Source organism: Hypanus sabinus, unplaced genomic scaffold (assembly GCF_030144855.1).
Source record: "Hypanus sabinus isolate sHypSab1 unplaced genomic scaffold, sHypSab1.hap1 scaffold_710, whole genome shotgun sequence".
Classification (NCBI taxonomy): domain Eukaryota; kingdom Metazoa; phylum Chordata; class Chondrichthyes; order Myliobatiformes; family Dasyatidae; genus Hypanus; species Hypanus sabinus.
In genome coordinates this window covers 1,012-16,267 of record NW_026781562.1, presented here as the reverse complement: position 1 = coordinate 16,267, position 15,256 = coordinate 1,012, and the positions used below count along the sequence as shown (strand labels likewise).

Here is a 15,256-nt window from a genome sequence, read left to right as displayed (position 1 = left end):
TCCCTTTTCCAAACGCCATTGATCCTTCGGTTCTGAGCCTCTCCGCAGTTCTGTGTGAAACGTCCTGTCATGCTGTTCCTGCCGTGTGTGCAATCTCACCACTCTGTCCCTGCCCACTGCTCGCCTCTCCTTCCTTCCTCTTCCGGATACAATACAAAGGCTTTCAGACACAGACACTCGCACAAAGTCTTCCGGAATGGCAGGAGGTAGGGAGGTGTTGGGGAATGGTGGGAGGGAGAAAAGAAACGGGTGAGGTGTGAGGGTGGGATTGAGGGAGTCGGAAGAAGAGGAGCGGAGGGAAGGTGGCGGGGGGTACGAGTTCCGAGGGTAGTTGTTTACCCTCACTCGGAGGGAGACGCATCACTCGCCTCGGTGTGTGTTGGGGGTGAGTATCGCAGACAGATCGGCTGATGTCTGAAACCCTGGCGATGAGCAGGAGCAGTAGGACAGAAAGCCAGTACCCAAATGGGGGTGGGGTGCGTGCTGGGTGGCGCGGCAGGTATGGGGTGGGGGTGGTGTTACAAATCCCCAGCACAGTAGAGGCTTTCGATGGATGACACAAATCTTTCCGACGTTCTCTCGTTTCTCACCCCTACCATCTCCCTCTACACCCCTCCTTCAATTCCTTCCCTCCCTCTCTCTCCATTATCTACCCTCTTCCTCAATCACTCTTCAAATCTTTACTCCACTTTTGTTTCTGTCCCTCCCGTCACTCTCATCTCACTAGACCGCCTTCTCGCACACCCTCAATTTCTCTCCTCCCCGATTTCTTCCCCTGCTCCCTGTCCCTCTCTTCATCGGCCTATTATCAGGTATTTGTGGATGACGGTCTGCCGCTCCGGGTTTCCTCTATCGACGGTTCAATCCCTTTCCTGAGCTCGGAGACTCGACAAGATGGCCGAGAACCGACAACAACAGGCAGTTCAGAGGGGCGGATTCACAGTCTACTTTGAGAGGTGGGTGGGGCAGAGAGTGGGAGGGGCTTAGCACTGTGACTGACCCCGGTGGTGTGCACTGGGATACTAGACAATAGGCACGATAATACTACAGAACAGTACAGGCCCTTCAGCCCTCGATTTTGTGCCGACCTATGTATAAACCCTATTTCCAGAAAAGGTGGGATAGTTTCCAAAATGCAGTAAAAACAAAAATCTGTGATATGTTAATTCACGTGAAACTTTATTTAACTGACAAAAGTACAAGGGAAAGGTTTTCAATAGCTTTACTGACCAACTTAATTGTATTTTGTAAATTTACACAAATTTAGAATTTGATGGCTGCAACACACTCAACAAAAGTTGTTACAGAGGCATGTTTACAATTGTGTTACATCATCTTTCCTTTTAATAACTTTTTAATCGTTTTGGAACTGAGGTTAGTAATTGCAGTAGATTTGCAATTGGAAATGTTGTCCAATCTTGCATGATATAAGATTTCAGCTGCTCAACAGTCCGTTGTCTCCGTTGTCTGATTCTCCTCTGATACGCCATACGTTTTTAATAGAAGATAGATCTGGACTGGCAGCAGGCCAGTCGAGCACACGCATTCTGTGCCTACAAAGCCATGCTGTTGTAGCCCGTGCAGAATGTAGTCTGGCATTGTCCTGCCGAAATAAGCATGGACGTCCCCGGAAGAGACGTCGCCGTGATGGCAACATATGTCTCTCTAAAATCCTAATATACGCCTCAGAGTCAATGGTACCTTCACATACATGCAACTTACCCATGCCGTGGGCACTGATGCACCCCCATACCATCACAGATGCTGTTTTTTGCACCTTTCGCTGTTAACTATCAGGATGGTCGTTTCCATCTTTGGTACGGAGAACTCGACGCTCGTTTTTTTTCCGAAAACCAACTGAAATGTCGACTCACCTGACTGCAGCACCTGATACCACGGTCTTTCAGTCCATCTCAGATGAGCTCGGGCCCAGAGAACTCGCCGGCGTTTCTGCATAGAGTTGATGTATGGCTTCCTCCTTGCGTAATGCAGTTTCAAGTTGCATTTCTGGATTCAGCGTCGGACTGTGTTAAGTGACAATGGTTTTCCGATGTACTCCCGAGCCCAGGTGGCTATAATTGTCACAGTAGCATGACGGTTTCTTAGACAATGCCGCCTGAGGGCTCGAAGATCACGTGATTTCAACAGTGGTTTCTGACGGTGCCCTTTACGCACTGAGATGTCTCTGAATTCTCTGAAACCTTTCACAATATTATGTACTGTAGATGTTGTAATGCAGTTTCAAGTTGCATTTCTGGATGCAGCGACGTACTGTGTTAAGTGACAATGGTTTTCCGAAGTACTACCGAGCCCAAGTGGCTATAATTGTCACAGCAGCATGACAGTTTCAGCCAGTGCCGCCTGAGGGCTCGAAGATCACGCGCATTCAACAGTGGTTTCCGACCGTGCCCTTTACGCACTGAGATGTCTCTGAATTCTCTGAAACCTTTCACAATATTATGTACTGTAGATGTTGAAAGACCTAAATTCTCTGCAATCCTGCTTTGGGAAATGTTCCTTTTGAACTGACTAACAATTCTTTGACGAATTTTGGCAGAGAGGTGAGCCACGACCCATCCTTGTTTGCAAAGACTGAGCCTTTGATTGACGCTACTTTTATACCCAGTTATGATACCTCACCTGCTACCAATTAGCCTGCTTAATGTGGAGTCTTCCAAACCGGTGTTACTTGAATATTCTGTGCACTTTCCAATCTTATTTGAACTCTGTCCCAAATTTTGTTGAGTGTGTTGCAGCCATCAAATTCTAAATTTGTGTATCTTTACAAAATACATTTAAGTTGGTCAGTTAAGATGTTGAAAATCTTTTCTAGGTACTTTTGTCAGTTAAATAAAGGTTTACGTGAATTAACATATAACACATTATTGTTTTTATCGCATTTGGACAATCTCCCAACTTTTCTGGAAATGGGGTTTGTATAATTTAAAAGAGCACGGAACCCTCAATACCCCGTAACCCTCTAATTTGTTTAATCCATATGGCTGTCCAAGAGACTCTAAAATACCCCTAATTTTTTCGCCTCCACCACCATCCCTGGCAAGTCATTCCATCATTCAAGGCACACATAACCCTCTGTGTAAAAACAATTTACCCCGATATCTTCTCTTATCTTCCCTCCGTTTAGTTTGTGCACATGCACTCTGGTTCTTGCTATCCGTTCCCCGGGAAACAGGCATTGGCTATGCTTCTCATAATCTTGTGCACCTCTATCAAGTCCCCTCTGATACTTCTACGCTTCAGAGAAAAAAATCCTAGCTCAGCTAACTTTGCCTCTTAAGAATTGTTTTCCAAACCAGGCAACATCCTGGTAAATCTCCTCTGCACCCTCTCCATAGCTTTCACATCCTTCCTATAATGAGAGAAACTGAACTGAACAATCTACTCTAAGTGTTGCCTCACCAGAGATTTGTAGAGTTGCAACATGACCTCTCTGCTCTCGACATCAATCCTCCTATTAATAAACTCCAGCATCACATAGGCCTTCGTAACTGTCCTATCTAACTGTGCAGCGACCTTGAGGGATGCATGGAGTTCTACCCAAGGTCCTTCTGTTCATCCACTCTCCTAATTTTTGACCATTAATCCTGTACTCAGTCTGCTGGTTTGTCCTTCCCAAATGCCTCACCTCACATTTATCCTGATTGAACTCCATCTACCTCTTTACTGCCCAAATGTGCATCCTGTCTATATTTTCTTGTAACTTCAGACTAAATACAGCTCCATCCACAACTCCTCCAATCTTCTTGTCCTCCGCAAACATACTCACCCATCCTTTTGCCTCTGCATCCAGTTCATTAGTAAATATCACATATAGCAGGGGTTCCAGGACAGATACGCGCGGCACTCCACTAGTCACCGAACTCCAGGCAGAATACTTTCCTTCCACTTCTACCCTCTGCTTGATTCCTTTAAGCCTTTTTTTTTAATCCAAACAGCAAAGGTTCTACTGATCCCATGCATAATGACTTTCCGGATGAGTCTCTCCTGGGGCCCTTGCTACAATCCATGTAGTCCACATCTACCGCACTACCATGATCAATTTCATTTGTTACCTCTTCAAATAACTCAATTTCGCTCGTGAAGCAAGACCTTCCCTTCATAAAGTCATGTTGACTATCCTTGAGTGGACTGTATTTCTCCAAATTCTCGTAGGTCCTATCCTTAGGAATATTTTCCTATAGTTTGCAGACCACCGACACACCGGTCTATGGTTCCGAGGATTCGGTTATTTATTTAAACAAGGGAACTACTTTTGCCATTCTCCAACCCTCCGGGACCTTCGCTACAGCTAAAGAGGATTCAAATGCTGATAGTTACTGCGCCAACGATCTCTCCTCTCACTTACCACAGCACCCTGGGGTATATCACGTCCGGCCCTGGGGACTTATCAATCCTGATGTTTTTCAGAAGACACAACAGTTCTTACTTAATCTTCACATCGTCCAGCACACAGGCCTGGTCAAGGTCCTTTTCACTTGTGAATACTGAAGCAAAGTAATCATTTAGGACCCCGCCAAGCTCCTACGCCTTCAGGCACATGTTGCCTTCTTTATCTTTTAGCGGCCCTGCTTTCATTCTTGTCATCCTTCTGTTCTTCACATAAGCACAGAAAGCCTTAGGGCTCCCCTTAATCCTCCATGTCAATACCTTCTCATAGCCCCTTCGAGCTCTCATAAGTCCTTTCTAAAACTTCTGGTTACCCTGTTTTCCATGAGCCCCTCCTACTTCCTGCTTCTTATATCTAACATTTCACCCCTATACATCTGTTTCCAATTTACTCTCGGTGTCTTTTGTCTGATCCAATTATAGTTAGCCCTTTCCCCGTTAGACACTTACACATTTTTTTCTGTTTTTAACTTGTTTCCATAGTTATGCCGAAGCTAAGGGTGTTGTGGTCACTCTCAACAAGATGCTCCCCCACCGGGAGGTCTGCCACCTGACGAGGTTCATTACCCAGAACCAGATCTAGTATTGCTTCTCCTCTCAACGTCCGGTCCACATTCGGTGTAGGAATCCTTGTTGAACACACCATACAATTTCAGCCCCATCTATCCTCCTTGCAGTCAGGAGATGCCAGTCAATATTAGGGAAGTTAAAATCACTCATTACAAAAAGCATCAAACCATATAACCATATAACAATTTCAGCACGGGAATAGGTAATCTCATCCCTTCTAGACCGTGACGTACACGTATTCTCACCTAGTCCCACCGATCTTCATTCACCCTATAACCCTGGAATACTTTCCTGTCTATATACTTAACCATTTTTTTAAATGACAAAATCGAACCTGCCTCTAACATTTCTACTGGAAGTTCGTCCCACACAGCGACCACTCTCTGAGTAAAGAAGTCCCCCCTCGTGTTACCCCGAAACTTTTGCTCCGTAACTCTCATCTCATGTCCTCTTGTTTGAATCTCCAATGCTGTCAGTGGAAAAAAAGCCTATCCATGTCAACTCTTTCTATCCCGTTCATAATTGTAAATACCTCGATAGTACCCCCCAAACCTTCTATGGTTTAAATAATAAAATAATTAACTTAATAGACAATAGACAGTAGGTGCAGGTGTAGGCCATTCGGTCCTTCTAGCCAGCACCACCATCATGGTTGATCATGCACAATTAGTACCCCGTTCCTGCCGTCTCCCCATATCCCTTGACCCCGCTATCTATAAGTGCTCTATCTAACTCTCTCTTGAATGCATCCAGAGACTTGGCCTCCACTGCCTTCTGGGACAGAGCATTCCATATATCCACCACACTCTGAGTGAAAAAGTTTTTTAGCATCTCTGCTCTAAAAGGACTACCCTTTATTCTTAAACTGTGGCATCTAGTTCTGGACTCACCCATCGGCAGGAACATGCTTCCTGCCTCCAGCGTGTCCAATCCCTTAATAATCTTATATGTTTCAATCTTGTTCAACCTTTCTCTGATGTCTCTTCCATGAAAGTCATATTTGTTCAGGTGTCGCTGCACAGTAGAACAGTTCACCACCACTCCAAAGTCGGCTAAATCGTCCTGAAGGTCTTTTGAAGTCAAACGTGATTTTGATTTGCCTTTCTAGCAATCCTTCGGGCAGCTATCTCGGAAATATTTCAAATAACAATATAACACTTATAGCACGGAAACAGGCCATTTTTCCCTTCTAGTCCGTGCCGAACGCTTACTTTCATCTTATCCCACCGATCTGCTCTCAGCCCATAAACCTCTATTCCTTCCCTGTACATATACCTATCGAGTTTTTTTTTATATAAATGGCAATATCGAACCTGCCTGTACCACTTCTACTGGAAGCTCGTTCCGCATTGTTACCACTCTCTGAGAAAAGAAATTCACCCCCGTGTTACCCCTAAACTTTTGCAACCGAACTCTCAACTCATGTCCTCCTGGTTGAATCTCCACTGCACTCATTGGAAAAAGCCTATCCATGTCAACGCTATCTATCCCCCTCATAATTTTCAATACTGCTATCAAATCCCCCTCAACCTTCTGCGTTCAAAAGTATAACGACCTATTTATTCAACCTTTCTCTGTAACTTGGGTGCTGAAACCCAGGTAACATTCCAGTAATCTCCTCTGTACTCTTATAGTTTATTTCAGTTTATATGTTGTTTCTTTCTTTATGATTGTGCAATTAAAGCGGTAGGCATTCCTGACAGGAGAGCTGCGTGCTCCCCTTGCTGGACGTGGGACTGCAAGGAGACCTCCCGTGTCTCCTGTGAGAAGTGCATCCAGCTTCTAACACTCGCCATTAAAGAACTGGAACCTGAACAGGTTGAACTCGGAATCATTGGGGAAGCTGAAGGAAATGATAAGGTGGACATATTGGTGGAAAGTTAGACCCACTGAGAGTTTCACAGGAAAATGGGCAACATTCAGGAAGGGGAATGGAGTTAAACAGCCAGAGGCTGTGCAGAGTCCACTTGTGGCCAATCTGCTGAATAACCGGTAGACCACTTTCTGCACTTCTGGGTGAGGGAGAGGGGTGCAAATGAGAAGCAGAGGAAAGTCTCAACGGTCAGTCTCTGGCACTGAATATGGTTCTTTGTATCAGCAGGGAAGGAGAGAGATTGCACCCGAGATTTAACATACCATCTCTAGTCCACAGAACATCTTTTCTGTTTACCCCTACTATAGAATCCTCTATTACCAGTGTCGGATATCTCGTGCTCAACATTGTCAAGAGTGAGAGTGAGCAGGCAGACTTCGTGGTCCATATAGACAACGGTAATATCGGTAGAACGAGGGAGGTGGTTCTGGTCTAGACAAAAGTAGGCAGATAGTTCATTGGCAATAAACAGACGACAACACATCTCGAGTCACTGCGTAATTTGACGGCCGCAAGACATCTTCAGTCAACAACAATAGACCTTGTCTTCTGCCGAGAGAATACTGGGGGGGAGGGTAGCGGTGCAAGGGGGAAGCACCGACTGCCGCCTGGAGGCCGCGCAATAGCGCCCCCACGTGATGAATCTGCTTCTTCCTCCGCCATGAGCAGATTTCTCAGTGTCCATCTGAAGTGGAGTGGAACTACTATCCCAGCGGGAAGCGCCATTAAAAAGGGGGAGTGGTGGCGTTACATAGCAGAGAGTGGAGTGCTTGTTGGGACAGATGCTGATGCGACCTCACATAGAGTCAGGAAGAAAATTTTTGAACCAGCTGGGACTCATGACCTCAGCTGCGCACGTCTCAAAGCAGGAAGTACTGGACGGAAGGCAGATGAGCTCAGGACCGGTGTTAATGTCGTCACCAGTGAGACTTGTTTGCAGGAGGCGAAGATCAGAAAGCTCAAACAGTTTTCTGCTGTTTTAGTCGTGCTGATGCGGAATAAATTCAAGAATGAGGGGCGGCTTTAAAAATCAGGGAAAATATCCCTCGTCTAGGTGAGAGTTTAAGAGCTGAAGTGAGAAACAAGATCGGCATGAACTCGTTCATGGGGCTACATTGTCGATCAACTAACAGTCGTGAGGATTCAGATGAACACACCTGTGGAAAGTTCGCAGGCTCTTACAGGAAACATAAGGTCGTGAACTTTGGCGATTTTAGCTTTCTAGGTATTGACTGTGAATCCTACACTGGGTGGGGCGGATTTCTGTTTACACAGAGTGCCTGGGTGACTGGAATGTGCTGCCAGCGCTGTTGCTGGAGGGAGATCGATAGAGGCGCTTTAGCAGAGGTTTCTCAGGCACGTCAATTTACAGAGAATGGTGGGAGATGGATTTTGGTAGGCAGGAAAAGTGTTCATTTTCTTTGCAATAGTTCTGATCTATGATTTATGTTCACTTCTCAGAAAGAGGGAAAGAGAGTGATTTGAACTCAGAGGATGGGAAGAGCAGGGGTGGGGTAGATCAGGGAATATGACGATGGAGTAACAAAGTCTTGGAACGTCTTTTCCACAGACGACATGGGAAATGAACGAACCGCAAGGGGAGACCGATCAGACTCAAGCATATGGCTAATCTACGTTTTAACAGCGGCCCTCATCATCACGGGTATCTGCTGGAGGATTCATGGTGAGTTTCACACCGGACGGAAAGACCAAACCGCAGAGAATAAAGAGGGCCACTGTAATAGCGACAAATTCCCAAAATCACACCGAAACACACTTGATGGTGAAACCACATACCCCTCACTGTGGTAGTGAGGGGACTCTCACCGCGACCCCAACAGTAGCCCCACCAATACATCCCTCAACATGATACCGACACATCCTTCAAACTGATAGCGACAGACACCGTCGTTACTGTAATAACGATTCACTGTAACACCGACGTGCCCCTCACCGTGGCACGGACACGTACTTCACTAACAGACACACCAACTGTGATCACAGCACGTTCTTCGTCGTGACACAGACACAAGCTTCACCGTAACACTGACACATCTCTCACGGTGAGACCAGCACAGCCGCCCGTGTTACACCACACCCCTCACCAGGACACAGACTCTCCACTCACTGAGATACCGACATATCCTCACCGTAACACTGAAATTAATCTCAGCTTGACCCGGTACACATCTCATCGGGTGACAGAAACACTTATCACTGTGACACCGACACGAACCTTAGGCAACAATGATATGTCCCTCACTGTGACACGGAATTAACAATCACCACGTCACTGACGCATACTCGCACGTCACGATGACACCGTTTCCCTTGACTATGACACCAGACACTCCTCACCATGACACCAACATGTCCCACAATCCTGAGAATGACACTCCACTCAGCGTGACATCTATACGCGGATAAGAGCACTGGAAAGAGACGCCCACTCACACGTCCCTGTCAACGCTAAATATCCTTCACCGTCTCTCTCAGTATCACAGATTCGTCAGTCTCAGATCTGCTCGGACTCAAACAACACTCTGCTTTGGAGCACCTATCCGGAAGTTTGCCACTTCTTTACCAGTATCAGAGGTGAGTCTATATCATCCCTCATCTCATCAGACAGAGAGAGAAATGGGATTCTGGGGAAGACCTTAATATTCTGACGTCAGGGTTGTGTGATGGGACGGAGTGCAAGGAGCTTCACCCCGTATCTGACTCCGTGAGTGTCTGGTAGGAGATTGTCGAGGAAGCTTCACCGCTCCGTTGACATTCGGAGTGTATGAACGTTTCGGACAACTCAAATGCCGACTCTGGGAGTGTGTGCTGGGACGGTGTGGAGGGATATTAACTCTGCGTCTGACCCCGGGAGTGTGTGATGGGACGGTGTGGTGGGAGAGTCACTCTGTCTCTGACCCTGGGAGTGTGTGATGGGACGGTGTGGAGGAAGCTTCACTCCGTGTCTGACGACAGGAGTGTGTGATGGGACTGTGTGGAGCGAGATGCACTCTGTTTCTGACCCCGGGAGTGTGTGATGGGACGGTGTGGAGGGAGATTCACTCTATTTCTGACCCTGGTAGTGTGTGTTGGGACGGTGTGTAGGGAGATTCACTCTGTTTCTGACCCTGGTAGTGTGTGATGGGACGGTGTGGAGGGAGATTCACTCTGTGTCTGACCCGGGGAGTGTGTGTTGGTACGGTGTGGAGGGAGCTTCACTCTCTGTCTGACCCGGGGAGTGTGTGCTGGGACGTTGTGGTGGGAGAGTCACTCTGTCTCTGACCCTGGGAGTGTGTGATGGGACTGTGTGGAGCGAGATGCACTCTGTGTCTGACCCCGGGAGTGTGTGATGGGACGGTGTGGAGGGAGATTCACTCTATTTCTGACCCTGGTAGTTTGTGATGGGACGGTGTGGAGGGAGATTCACTCTGTGTCTGACCAAGGGAGTGTGTGTTGGTACGGTGTGGAGGGAGCTTCACTCTGTGTCTGACCCGGGGAGTGTGTGTTGGTACGGTGTGGATGGAGCTTCACTCTGTGTCTGACCCCGGGAGTTTGTGATGGGACGGTGTGAAGGGAGATTCACTCTGTGTTGACCCCGGGAGTGCGTGATGGGACGCTGTGGAGGGAGATTTACTCTGTGTCTGACCCCGGTACTGTGTGATGGGACGGTATGGAGGGAGATTCACTCTCTGTGTCAGACCCCGCTAGTGTGTGATGGGACGGCGTGGAGGGAGCTTCACTCTCTATCTGACCACAGCAGTGTGTGCTGGGACGTTGTGGAGGGAGGGTCTCTCTGTCTCTGACCCAGGGAGTGTGCGATGGGACGGTGTGTTGGAAGATTCACTCTGTGTCTGACCCCGGGAGTGTGTGACGGGACGGTGTGGAGGGAGATTCACTCTGTTTCTGTCCCCGGGAGTGTGTGATTGGACGGTGTGCAGGGAGATTCACTCTTTGCCTGACCCCGGGAGTATGTGATGGGAATGTGTGGAGGGAGATTCACTCTGTGTCTGACCAGAGCTGTGTGTGATGGGACGGTGCGGAGGGAGATTCACTCTGTGTCTGACCCCGGAAGCGTGTGACGGGACGGTGTGGAGGGAGATTCACTCTGTGTCTGACCCCGGGAGTGTGTGATGGGACGGTGTGGAGGGAAATTCACTCTGTGTCTGACTCCGGGAGTGTTTGACCGGACGGTGTGGAGGGAGGTTCACTCTGTGTCTGACCCCGGGAGTGTGTGACGGGACGGTGTGGAGGGCGCTTCACTCTATGATCTGACCCTAGCTTTTGATGAGATTGAGCGGAGGGAGTCTGGAGTCTGCGTGGGACAGTGGAACACCTTCACTCTGTGCCTGACCCTGTGCTGTGTGTTTCTGGAGTTCACGGCTGTGATCATCACAGCTGTGTGTACTCCGCAGCAGCCTGTTACTGACCTGTCTCTCAGGGAACTGTGCGAGATCGTCAACACCCTGGAGACCGTGTACCCAGAGGCCGCCTTCATCGTCGCCGCAGACTTTAACAGAACGTCGTTTTCTGAAGTCTCGCCGAAATTTCCTCAACTCATCCAGGGGAGCACTCGGGGAGATGGAAGGCACGACCACTTGTCTTCCGCTATCATATAAAACACTCCTCCACCGGCCGTTTGGAAAGTCGGACCACTCCTCCGTCTTGTTTCTGCCGCGTTCCAGGTAGAAGCTGAAACAAATGGCGGCCATGCTTAAAATCGTCAGCTGATGGTCCGATTCGATCGGTCTCCCTTGAACAGGACCGCTTTGGTGACGCCGACCGGAATATCCTTCATGCTGTGGATGTCTCCAAGTTTACGGAAGGGGGTGACGAGTTTCATCCGGAAGTGCAGTAAGGATGTGCCCCAGAAATCGGTCAGAATCTACCCAGACCGGCATCCGCCGAACGAGGGTTCCGTGCGAGCAGCACTTATCCCGCGACAGACTGTTCACATTGCCGGTGATCAGGGGGATCTCAATACAGGGACAAGATCCAGACACAACACCCCACCAGCAACACATGCAAATGACGTCAAGGTCTGCACCATATCACACTCTTCAAAGCCAAGCGCAGTGGGGCTGCCAATAGCTCTGCCTCTCTCCGAGACGACCCAACTCTTCCTGACGCTTGGTTAGATATCGCCAACACTAATCCTTCCTGGAGAGCACCGGAAGCGACCTGAACCTTAAGTCACCTTTTAGGCTGTGTTTCCGATAATTTGCCTTCCGACACATCCGGTTGACAGTTGTCACACTAGCTACTGCTCTACACAGTGCTCTTACAGATCTGGAGAAGAAGGACACTGCAAATGCTTTTCATGGAGTACAGTTGAGATTTCGACGCCATAACTCCGTCCAGGCTCGAAGAAGCTCTGAGAACTCGTCCTTCACCATGCCTTGTGCAGCTGGATCCTGGACCTCCTGCAATATATCCGGCAAGAGGAAACGTTACCGCAGAATAATAGCCAGGACCAGGAGGCTTCGGGAAAGCTCCTTCCATCAGGACATCAACTTACTCAGCCACGCTGATGCAGTTGTGTTTCTGCGCTCTATTGATTTCCTTGCTGTATACACAGTTTATTACAAATTACTATAAATTGCACATTGCACATTTAGACGGAGACATAACGTAAAGATTTTTACTGCCCACATACCTAAACAATGTAAGAAATAAAGTCAATTCAATTCGACGGACTGCGTGGGAGTGTGACTGGGTGGTGTGGAGAGAGCATCACCCTCTGTCTGAACCCGGGAGTGTGTGATGGGAGATTCACTCTGTGTCTGATTCTAGGAGTGTGTGATGGGAGATTCACTCTGTGTCTGACCCCGGGAGTGTATGATGGGACGGTGTGGAGGGAGATTCACTCTGTGTCTGACCCCGGGAGTGTGTGATGGGACGGTGTGGAGGGAGATTCACTCTGTGTCTGACCCCGGGAGTGTGTGATGGGACGGTAGGAAGGCAGATTCACTCTGTGTCTGATCCGGGGAAAGGGTGAGGGGACTGTTTGGAGGGAGATTCAAACGGAGCCTCAGTCTCGCCCAATCCTCAGGGGTCTGCGATGTGTAGGTACGGATTAAGATTCACTGTCACTTATTCCTGTTTACAGAGCAATCCTGTATGAAGGACTGGATCTTTAACAAAGACAGGTGTTATTACGTATCCACATTTAAAGCATCTATCGACAAATCGATGCAGGAATGCTCAGACCGGAATTCAAGTCTTTTCGAAATCAATTCAGTGGATGAAGTGGTAGGTCCCAAACTCATGAAGGTCCCACAGTAGGACGGGACACATTATACACCGAAGGGGTCTAACACAGAGTGAGGCACAAAGCACACACACCCGACAAATATTCTCCGGGACAGACACAGAGTGAGGTTTGCTCCACACAGCCCATCACACAGTCCCGGGTCAGGCACAGTGTGAATCTCCCTCCACACCACCCATCACACACTCCCGGGGTCAGACACAGAGTGAACCTCCCTCCACACCGTCACGCCTCACACTGCCGGGGTCCGACACGGAGAGAATCTCCCTCCGCACCGTCCATGGCACACTCCCGGGGTTAGACGCTGACTGAATCTCCCTCCACACAGTCACATCACACAATCCCGGGGTCAGACACAAAATGCTCCCTCCGCACCGTCCCACCGTCACTCCTGTTGTAATAAACTGAGAGTGACCCCATCAATGGTTTCCGATTCTCGGCAATAATGAAATAAATGTATCTTCACAGAACGCTATATCCCACCTTCTTGTCGACCGAAAACGTGCATACTGGATTGGAAAATGCGAAGACGGGTGAGATCTGTGTGGTATTACCTATGGAATGACATAGTCCTGACAGGAGAAAATGGGACTTGTTTACGGACTGCAGTTGGTTTGTGGGAAGAGGGAGGGGTTTGCAGACTGTTTGTCGGGAGAGGATGGTACAATGGGAATACTTTTGTAACCGACACTTGTCTGTCGGGGAATGGCGAAGCAGGGGACTAGAATATTGTGCGGGAATTCAGCAGGCTGTAGGTAGGGAACAGCACCAGTACCCTGGGGTAATTTTGAGACCGAGCTGGTCGGTTTGGAAGGCGCGACACAGTGGAATTAGTTTGAAGTCTGACACGAATCTGTGGGGAGAGGGAGAGGCAATGCGATGATTTTGGGGACTGACATTTGACTGTGAGAGAAGAGCTGGGCAGCGGGATTAGATTAGTGACAGACAGAACTCTGAATGGAGATGGTGAGACAGAAGGATTAGTTTGGACAGAGACACAGGGCGGTGGTCAAATATTGGGTCCGTGGGTCTAGTTTGCGGACTGACAAAGGTCTGTGACGGCGGCCCAGTTGCTGTGGGTTGATCGCGTGGCAGTGCGAAAGTTTGGACACTGACAGGAAGCTGAGGGGAGGTGGAGTGGCAAAGGGGTTAATTTGGACACAGACAGAGGAATAGAGTGGGCCAATGGAATTAATTTCTAGTCTCCCACAAGTCTTTGGGGAGAGGGTAGTACAGTGTGTTTCTTTGGTGAATGAAACTGATTTGGAGGGGGGGAGAGTTCTTCTGTTGGATTTGTATGAGGACTGAAACAGGACTGAAGAGAAGGTGGGTCAGTGAGATTAATCTGGCGATGGACTGGAGGTTGTGAGGGGTGCGAGGTGCTGTGGGATTAGTTTGGAGACTGACACAGGACTGTGGGGACGGAGTGGGTCAGTGTGATGCGGCTGGGAACGGTCTCAGGGCTGTGAGGAGAGAGCTGATTGATGAGCTTAGTTCTGCGAGGGTCTCGGGTTTACTGCTGCGCTGTGGTGTCTGTGTTAAAACGTTTTAACCCTCTTTCACAGGGAAGCGGCCTCCGGTCTCCTGTATCTCGTGACCAATCGAACTACCGTCTGCACTCATTGCAGACCGGAAGGAGACAAATACCCTTGCAAACGTATTCGCAGTTTCGTCTGCGAGAAGTCGGCACCTTTGTACCCGGCTATTCCTGAAAACATCCAGGGACTCTGTCAACAGCCCGTGGGGGCAACATGAATGACGTGACTACCCCCTTTCTTTTTACCTCTTTTCCACTCTCCCTCTATCCATCCTCCCGAATTACCACACCACTCACTACACCCCCTCCTACTTAATTCTTCAGACAACGCAAACATGTACCCATCAATCCCCTTATTTCTCGACATTTCCCCACCCCTCCCCGCCCTTCCCATTCGCCCTTGATCTCTCTGCATCCCTCTCCGCCCGCTGATTCCACGCACTTACTCCGCCCACTCTCTGCGCTCTCTACCCACCAGTTCACCTTCTCTCCCACATTTACCGCACCCCGCTCTCTCTGTCCCTTCCCCGTTGTCTCTACACACCCCGTCTCCCTGACCCCCCCCTCTCTCTCTCTCTCTCTCTCTCTCTCTCTCTCTCTC

At 48.8% G+C, this 15,256-nt stretch overlaps 1 protein-coding gene across 1 annotated transcript; it reads left to right on the top strand.

Annotated features, from left to right (window-relative positions):
* The first annotated feature begins 7,162 nt into the window (after positions 1–7,162).
* LOC132389933 (natural killer cells antigen CD94-like) lies at positions 7,163–14,873 on the top strand. Its single transcript, XM_059962502.1, has 6 exons — positions 7,163–7,248; positions 8,421–8,534; positions 9,347–9,445; positions 12,957–13,099; positions 13,587–13,651; positions 14,684–14,873. The coding sequence occupies exons 2-6, from the start codon at positions 8,426–8,428 to the stop codon at positions 14,871–14,873; spliced, it is 606 nt and encodes a 201-aa protein (XP_059818485.1). The 5' UTR covers positions 7,163–7,248; positions 8,421–8,425.
* The last annotated feature ends 383 nt before the right edge of the window (positions 14,874–15,256 follow it).

What these genes read in the sequence shown, in the direction of transcription:
- LOC132389933 (XM_059962502.1), top strand. Translation starts at nt 8,426, where the DNA reads ATGGGAAATGAACGAACCGCAAGGGGAGACCGATCAGACTCAAGCATA. An exon ending in TATCTGCTGGAGGATTCATG is followed by an intron (nt 8,535 to 9,346) that starts GTGAGTTTCACA and finishes CGTCTCTCTCAG; the next exon opens with TATCACAGATTCGTCAGTCT. An exon ending in ATTGGAAAATGCGAAGACGG is followed by an intron (nt 13,652 to 14,683) that starts GTGAGATCTGTG and finishes CCTCTTTCACAG; the next exon opens with GGAAGCGGCCTCCGGTCTCC.